The sequence below is a fragment of the Clupea harengus genome, chromosome 9 (assembly GCF_900700415.2).
Source record: "Clupea harengus chromosome 9, Ch_v2.0.2, whole genome shotgun sequence".
Classification (NCBI taxonomy): domain Eukaryota; kingdom Metazoa; phylum Chordata; class Actinopteri; order Clupeiformes; family Clupeidae; genus Clupea; species Clupea harengus.
This window is the reverse complement of record NC_045160.1, coordinates 18,565,669-18,574,414: the sequence shown is the minus strand read 5'-3', so window position 1 is coordinate 18,574,414 and position 8,746 is coordinate 18,565,669. Positions and strand designations below refer to the sequence as shown.

At 46.8% G+C, this 8,746-nt stretch overlaps 1 protein-coding gene across 1 annotated transcript; it reads right to left on the bottom strand.

Moving 5' to 3' along the window:
• Nucleotides 1–375: 375 nt before the first annotated feature.
• On the bottom strand, nucleotides 376–6,856 carry LOC105904792 (vomeronasal type-2 receptor 26-like). The gene is made up of 3 exons (XM_031572875.1): nucleotides 6,801–6,856; nucleotides 1,600–1,736; nucleotides 376–1,274 (listed from the first exon to the last, which is right to left on the bottom strand). The coding sequence occupies exons 1-3, from the start codon at nucleotides 6,854–6,856 to the stop codon at nucleotides 376–378; spliced, it is 1,092 nt and encodes a 363-aa protein (XP_031428735.1).
• Between the last annotated feature and the right edge of the window lie 1,890 nt (nucleotides 6,857–8,746).

The window sequence follows — 8,746 nt, the reverse complement described above, 5'->3', positions numbered from 1 at the left end:
ACTGCTGTCTATCATCACATGCACCCAATAAGAACAGTTCCATCAAACACTCTTTTTAGTTAGCCAACTGCTATAAACACCCGTATTTTATCACCTTTTAAAGTACTTTATTTTTAATAAAAGTAAAAGACATGTTTGGGTTGGAGTTGATATGTATGTGGTACAAATTGAGGTAATTATCAATGACTGTATCTTTATTTTGTATGTTGAACCAACCCCATTAGCTAACTTGTTCATTGGCTACCATAGAAATCCAATGCAAGGCTTCCTGACTCTGATCTTTGTGAAAACAGAGAAAACAGTTTAATTGTGAAGAATATCTATATTACATTTAAGTAAGTAACACAGTGGCCCAAATCACAGTCTACAATCTAATCAAAGCTCACTCTTAGGCACCTTCCCCATTACATGTTTTCTAGTGTTTTTCTCAGGTTGAAATATAATAACATAACATTTTGGGGCAAAAATACAAACAAGTAAGCCAAATGCAGAGGACAAAATGGCAAATATTTCAACCGCCACAGTATATTTGCCTGGTGAACTGACATATGCTGGAATGAATGTGATCCACACAGCACAGAATACAAGCATGCTGAAAGTAATTAATTTGGCCTCATTGAAATTATCTGGTAATTTTCTGGCTAAGAAAGCCAAAACGAGACATATACCTGATAAAAGGCCTATGTACCCCAATACAGCATAAAATGCTGTGTCTGACCCTGTGTTGCATTCAACAATAATCTTTCTGTTTTTATGCCTTTTTTGGGGATAGGGTGGTGTGATACTTAGCCAGAGTATGCAAATAAAAACTTGAACTGCAGTGCAGGAATATACAATTATCCTCTGCTGTACAGGTCCAAACTGAGTCACACCTGGCAAAGTGGCACGGAAAGCTGTAATCACAACTAATGTTTTCCCTAGAACACAGGAGATACAGAGGGCAAAGGTCACGCCAAATGCAGTATGGCGCAACATGCAGGACCAGGCAGTGGGCTCAGCAATAAAGGTGAGAGGGCAGAGGAAGCACAGGAAGAGGGAAAGCAGCAGGAGGGCACTCAGTTCTGAGTTATTTGCCCTCACTACTGGTGTGTGCCTGAACACAAGGAAAATCACTGTGGTTGCTAAAGTAAGAGAGGCCCCAACTAAAGACACAGCTGTCAGAATTATTCCCAACGTGTCCTCAAAGGACAGAACCTCGACGTATTTTAATATGCATCTGCTCCTCCCCTCATTGGACCAGTACTCCTCAGGACACAGGGTGCAGTCCAGTGCTCCTGGAACATGAAATTCCCAATTTTTACACAGAATTACAAATATATCTATTGTGTCATCAGAAATGTCCGACTACATTTCTATGTTGTGTCTTGCTGTTGTCATATGTGCAATGATCAATTCCTGGATCCATTCATAAATTGGCTCTGATGATGATATCCTGTCAAAATTAATTAAACTCAAAAGCACAAGTTTAAAAAGGTTTGGTTGTTGATTTTCCATGCCGACCATTTGCCACAACTTCATTAATATAATTCTGCTTCACCATTTTACTGGTGTTGCATGGCAACATAATAATCAAAACCTCCTGGTGTGAATGCAGTGTACCTGACTGATTAGTGATGGTGCCATCAGCACATGGAACACAGTCAAAACAACAGCTGGGCCTTCCTTTAATGCGTGCTCTCCTCGTGCCAACAGGACATAGTTCTGAGCAAACTGCATGTGGAACCTGGCCATAAGACACCAGAGACCATGATTTTTTCAGAGACCATTTACTTGAATGCGTGGATAAGAGGTTAGTTATTTTTAATAACAGTAGCTTTCGAAATAATGCATTTTCCATACCACTTTCCCTGTACTCCATATAATGTTCTCCTCCTGTATGGCGAGCTCATAGGCTGTATTAGCAGACGTGCTGAAATAGCCCACAGTGACATGCTGGACCTCACCCTGTTTTAGTTGCCAGTTGATGATATCGTAAGAGGGAGGAAGATCCCCATTTTTATCAAAGAACACAGTTTCTCCAAATACATCTACAAAGTTTACTTTCCTTAGCTGAGTGGTGACCTGAAAACAACAACATTTGTTAATAAATCAGCAGGTATTAAGTAATATTCATGTTAATTGCACAAAATGAAATATGATTTCAAATAAGCTCACCAGCTTTGGGTTGATCTGTGACACATTTAAACACTTCTCTTGAGGAGAAGTTTGATTGCAAAATATCAGCTGATGTATGGCATGTGCAATAGTATACATGGCCTTGTAAACATTATAGGACACTCTCAGTTGTGTGACATTAAAAAAAACACTTGTCAAATCAGGTGTTTCGTCCCCTCTGCAGACAGGGCTTCTGGATGATACGCTGAAATGGTGAAATGGCTTACAACCTACAAGAGTTTCCCAAAAACTACCAACAAAAGCAGCTCCGCGATTAGAGTAGGGACTGATGTTGGTAAGAAAGTTGCGCAGTTTTGGAATTGCCATCTTGCGTACTGAAAAACCGATTGTGCCGGCAAAAGATTGAAACATCTCAGGAGTGGAAGGCCGAGCTGCTGTTATCCAGGCTTCACTTGCAACCCACTGGATTCCAGTAATGTTTTGTCTTACTATCTCCTTCATTACAGGATAGAGATCCCCCTCTGGCACAAAAGCAAGAATAACTCTTACAGTTGACGTTTTGATCAAGTGAACAACCTCAAGAATTTTACTCTGAGGGTCAGTGCGTAAAACAGTGCCGGTAAATGCAATGCAAACCCCAAGCTTCTTCACTTCTGTAGTGAATGCGGACAGTCCATTTCTACCATAATCATTATCAGATTGTAAGGTTCCTATCCACTCCCATCCAAATCTTTTTACCAGAAAAGCCAAAGCCTTTGCTTGGTGATAGTCACTTGGTATAGTTCGGAAAAATGTCGGATATTTACTTTTGTCACTCAGGCAGGCACAAGTTGAGAAGTAGCTAACCTGCAAAAAATTCAGAGCACACATTAGTTTTATGTCATACATGTTTGTAGTTCTGTACAAAGTAGAATGTGTACAGTACATATGATCACAACAGCATACTGAAATATAATAACTGAAATATCTCAAACAGAAAATAATTATAATAATAACTAAATATTACCATCGGCAGGTTGAAAGGTCCAAATGTTCCAGCAAGAGCTATTGACTGTGATGACCCTGACTCTGCAATTAATGCAGATATAGGAGACTGACACTGAGCAGTAGACTTGTCCCCATTTGCCCCACTCAACAGTGTTAGGGCGGCACGTAATGTGTTGGTTGGGGAAGCGCATGAATCAAATATCCTATAACCTAAAGAGATATTTGGAAGCAGAGTGCTATCGCTGTTTATTTCATTAATTGCAAAAATCATCACCTGGGTCCAACGAAAGGCACGCATGTCAAATCTGGGAAAACATAAGGTTATGTAAGTACATTTGTATTTTACATCATTATAAAATATTTACCAATTAAAAATGAAATGTTTTGAATTCTCATGTCTTACCCGTTACATGTCACCTCTGGAGGCTCTCTCTCAAATGAGGCATTTAAGACATTTTGTTTAATAGACACAGGGAAAATACCTCCAACCACAATATCTCCATCCTTAGCTAAACTAGGCATGCCAAATTCACCCAGTAAGTTACATGCAAAGCCTGACTGCAGCCAAAGTAGAAGGCATATTTGAGTTCCATGTGTAGACATGATCCTTCATCAGCTTCACAGTTATTAATGTGATGAGCTTTATTTCACATATACTTTTATTCCCTGAGCTCATCCTGAAAGGAAGAGTTTCAATTGGATGCCAAGGATGGCATAGTCCTTGTGGTACATTACCACACGTGGTGCCCTCTGGAGGGATATTTAGTTTTTTTGTTCTTGTTGTCAATATGCCTTTAAAGCTCCGCCAGTTTTTGTGTACATATATGCCACTTGTGCATCAATGTTTTTAGTTAGAGGAAATATACAAAAACATCAATGCATGTCAGACTACCTAAAAATGTCTAACAAGGGAAGTGTATTTATATAGCACATTTCATACACAGAGGCAATGCAATGGGCTTTACATAAATAAGAGCAAACAGAAAAGATGAAGACAAAGTGAAAAGATACAAATATATTTAAAAGAACAAAAACAAACAAACTGAATGAATAAAAAAGTAAATATAAAAAGTTGAGTGCAATTGATCAATTAACAAACTTAAAAACACTGAAAAAACCTACATTGACAAAAAAACAGCGCATTCCAGCAAAGACTTAAAGTTAGTCCTCACATAAACTGCAATGTGAGTGTGTTTGTGTTTATGTGTGTGCGTAGTGAATGCAAATCAAAATGTCATCCTTCAAGCCCCCATGGGTACACTTTGTTATCATAGCATGGATGTTATCATAATTTGTAAGCTAGTTCCCTATTGCAGTAGGACTGCGATATAACAGATGGGACATGACGTTAGTCACGGTTCCAATCGAAGCATTTATTCATTCATGCCTGTAAGAATGCGATTCGTCCATGCTCTCTCCTGAGCCCGCCCCCTTAGGAGCCTATAAATTGAGGAGCACGGATCCAATCATCCTCTCTGAAAACTTCGACCCGAAGTACTACAATCTGAGTGACCTTCATTCTCTACGCTCGATAAGTTTGAATTTTGTGTGCTTTTACGCTCAATTAAGAGTTGGTGACTTAATCGGGTATTACCCTCACTAGCTCCGAGTGCTACAAGATTCGACTTACTATTAAGAAAGTAGAGTCGCTATCCTAGCTGGTTAGCTGGCTAAGTTTCTGACTAGCCTGCTAGCTTTTTGCTACTCAACATTCAGTTGTGTGATAGTGTGCTTGTGAAACTAAACTTTCTTTCTAATTTCAGAATATGTCCAGGCAGGCATCCCCCGACTGTGGGCACGCCAGGGACAAGGGCGACCGCCACCGCCGTTGCGTGGCCTGCCTCAGCAGGGCCCACGCGGAGGCGGCTCTCTCTGGCGTCGACCCAGCCTGCGGCATCTGTGCTAGCCTCACGCTAGCTAAGGCTACTAAGCGTCTGGTGTTTTGGGAACGCGCAGACGCTGGGAAGGCAGCGCCAGCTCCATCCGGGGGAATTCCCCCCGAAGGACTGCGCGCTCCTTCAGCCTCAGGCAGCACGGTGTTAGGCAGCCGCTCTACAGCCGCAGCCGCACCTGCTAGCCTCTCCCCGTCGCCGTCGCCCGCCAGCCTGGTGGCCGCGGACCAGGAGGCGGTGGCGGGCTACCTCTCGCCTGCCTCCCCCACGATGCGCCTCGGCAAGAAACCCCTCCTGCCCACGCGAGTGGCCAGGCACCAGGCGGCTCTGGCCGAGAAGGTGTACTTAGCAGCTGGGCAGGCTGCCTGTTCTACGAACACGGCAGCTCTCCTACAGCGCTACCAGGCCAAGCTCCTGACGGAGCTGGCCGCGTCGCTGGGGGAAGGACACGAGACAGTGGTGGAGCTCCGTCGGGCGACGAACCTGTCCCTCCGCCTCACTGGCTGCATTTCCCAGGCCCTGGGGAGGGTCATGGGAGCCTCAGTCGCCACCCAAAGATCCCTGCGGGCGCAGATCTAGGTTGACTATGAGCGGGTTAGTTCCCGACCTATTCAACTCAAAGCCCAGCCTGGCAGGCTGCGCTGGGAGTTGGCGCGGGGTACACGATGCAATTCGCCTGTCCCCCTCCGTCATTCGGAGGGGTGATCCAATCAGTGGTGCAGCAGGGGCAGTCTCATTTCCTACAGAAAGAAATAGACTCCCTGCTCCAAAAAGAAGCAATAAGTGTAGTGCCTCCCGAGGAGGCAGCATCAGGCTTCTACAGCAGATACCTTCCTGGTCCCCAAAAAGGATGGGAACTATCGGCCAATACTAGATCTACTTGTGTTAAACAAAGCGCTCATGCCGTTGAAGTTCAGAATGCTGACTCCCCGCCGGCTAGTGCAGTTCATAAGACCAAACGATTGGTTCATCACGATAGACCTAAAAGATGCTTACTTCCATGTCCCGATCCACCCCAGACATCGGAGATTTCTGAGGTTTGCTTTCGGAGGAATAGCATACCAGTTCCACGCACTCCCGTTCGGCCTGGCTTTGGCACCGAGGGTTTTCACAAAGTGCGTGGAGGCAGCCATCGCCCCGTTGCAACAGCGAGGTTTACGCTTATTCAATTATTTGGACGATTGGCTCCTTTGCGCTCGCTCAAGGGCAGTAGCGGTGCAAGACTGCCATCTAGTGGTGGCACACTTGCACCGAATGGGCTTTGTAATAAACAAGGAAAAAAGTGTTCTGCGCCCAGGCCAGACCGCACATTTCCTAGGCATGGTTCTAGACTCCACCTCCATGGAAGTCAGGCTGTCTCAAGACCGAATAAATGCCATCAGATCATGCGTGCATCAGTTCCGGCTGGGACAGTCAGTCTCGTCCCTGTGCTGCCAAAGGCTGCTGGGCATGATGGCATCAGCCGCGATCGCTCTCCCTCTGGGGATGTTGCGCATGCGGCCTTTTCAAATGTGGTATCTTTCCTTGAGACTCAGTTCATCCAAGGACAGACACTGCAGAATGACGGTGACCTCCAGATGCAGGATCCCAGATCCTGGCAATCTGGAGAACCCCACGGTTCCTCGCGGCGTCAGGCCCCATGGGCATAGTGACGCAGCGCGTAGTGGTAACCACAGACGCCTCCACAAAAGGGTGGGGAGCGGTCTGCGAGGGGGAATATATGAACGGTCACTGGTCTGTAGCAGAAGCCGTGTCACACATAAATGTATTAGAACTGCGAACGGTCGTCCTGGCACTGCGGAACTTTCTACCCAGATTAAGTGGTCAGCATGAGTTGGTAAGGACGGACAACACTTTGGCATTGGCGTATATAAACCGCCAAGGCTGAGTGCGCTCCCCGTTGTTGCACCACTGGGCGAACCGCTTGCTCCTGTGGGCAGCGGTTCACACCCGTTCCCTCAGGGCAGTTCATATTCCAGGCCACCTCAACTACGCGGCGGACCTGTTATCAAGGGGCGACCCTGAGGCATCAGATTGGTGCCTGGTGATAGAGCAGATTTGGCTGCGTTTCTACAGGGCCCAGGTAGATCTGTTTGCCAACAGACAGAACACCTGCTGCCCTCTCTGGTTCTCGCTAGGGGGCGACAACCCCCCACTGGGCATAGACGCACTGAGCCACCAGTGGCCGAGCCTGCGTCTGTATGCGTTTCCCCCGATTCCGCTCCTCCAGCAGGTGCTGGGCAGGGTAGCGAACGAGGGCAGGGAGTTGTTGCTGATAGCCCCCCACTGGCACTGGGTGGCGGATCTGATCAATATGTCAGTGCAACAGCCTTGGGAGCTGCCTTTTCGGAGAGACCTCCTATCACAGGCGCACGGGACAGTTTGGCATCCCCGACCAGAACTGTGGCGTCTCACGGCCTGGCACCTGAAAGGAGTAGGCTCCTAGCTTCAGGCTTGTCAGACGTGGTGGTGGCTACGATACAGAGTGCCCGAGTGGTGTCAACCCGGGCTCTGTATACGCTGAAGTGGCGCAGTTTTGAACGATGGTGCGCTGCGCGTCAGGGCGACCCCGTCAACTGTGCGCTGGGCGTCATATTAGAATTCCTACAGCAGTTGTTTGATGAGGGGAAGGCGGCTTCCACTCTCAAGGTGTACTTGGCGGCCATCTCAGCCTGCCATGCAGGCATCAATGGCAATTCCCCAGGTAGTCACCCGCTAGCGTCACGCTTTATGGCGGGTGTGAGACGGCTCAGGGTGCCTGATAGACACCTCATACCCTCATGGGATCTGCTGGTTGTGTTACGTGCTCTCACAGGGCCTCCATTTGAGCCCCTGGAGACGGTGGACATAAAATTTGTCTCTTTAAAGACCGCGCTGTTACTGGCATTGGCGTCAGCAAAGCGCGTTGGTGACATGCAAGCTCTGTCCGTCAGCCCATCGTGCCTTCAGTTCTCGATCGCTGGGGACAAAGTGGTTATGCAACCTAATGCTGCTTACACACCTAAAGTGGTGGCAACCCCATTCCGCAATCAGGTGATTGAATTAGCAGTTTTCTCGCCTCCTCCTTTTGCGTCAGCAGAAGAGGAACATTTGAATAAGCTCTGCCCAGTACGTGCTCTCCGCTGCTATGTAGAGCGCACTGGGGCATTCAGACGGTCAGATCAGCTGTTTGTGTGCTTTGGCGCACGTGCAAAAGGCAGACCTCTATCAAAACCGAGCCTCTCCCGTTGGATAGTAGAGGCTATCGTGTTGTCTTATAAGAGTTTGTCTTTAGATCCCCCGGAGAAGTTGCATGCGCACTCTACGCGGGGGGTCTCTTCTTCCTGGGCCTTACTGAAAGGAGTCTCAGTGGAAGAAATTTGTAAAGCTGCAAGCTGGAGTTCTCGCCACACTTTCATTAGATTCTATATGTTAGATGTGGCTGAACCTAGTTTTTTACAAGGTGTTCTACAGGCAGGCAATCTTTGAATCCCCTGGCCTGAGAACGATATAATGATGTATGTGTTCATTAGCGTCTACGTGTTACGTTGCGAATTAACCATTCTAGGGTTGTTTCCTACAGGCGAGGGATCACTGATCCTTGTCGCCTATGTATAAAGGATGTGCCCAATAATGTTCACCACCAGCTGCTGTATGAACCTCTAGGAGGGCAAAAGCAATGTGTAAGTTGGTGTGTGTGATTGGCTGCCACTGTATTATCACGCGGGAATATATACGGTCCCATCTGTTATATCAGTCCTACTGCGATAGGG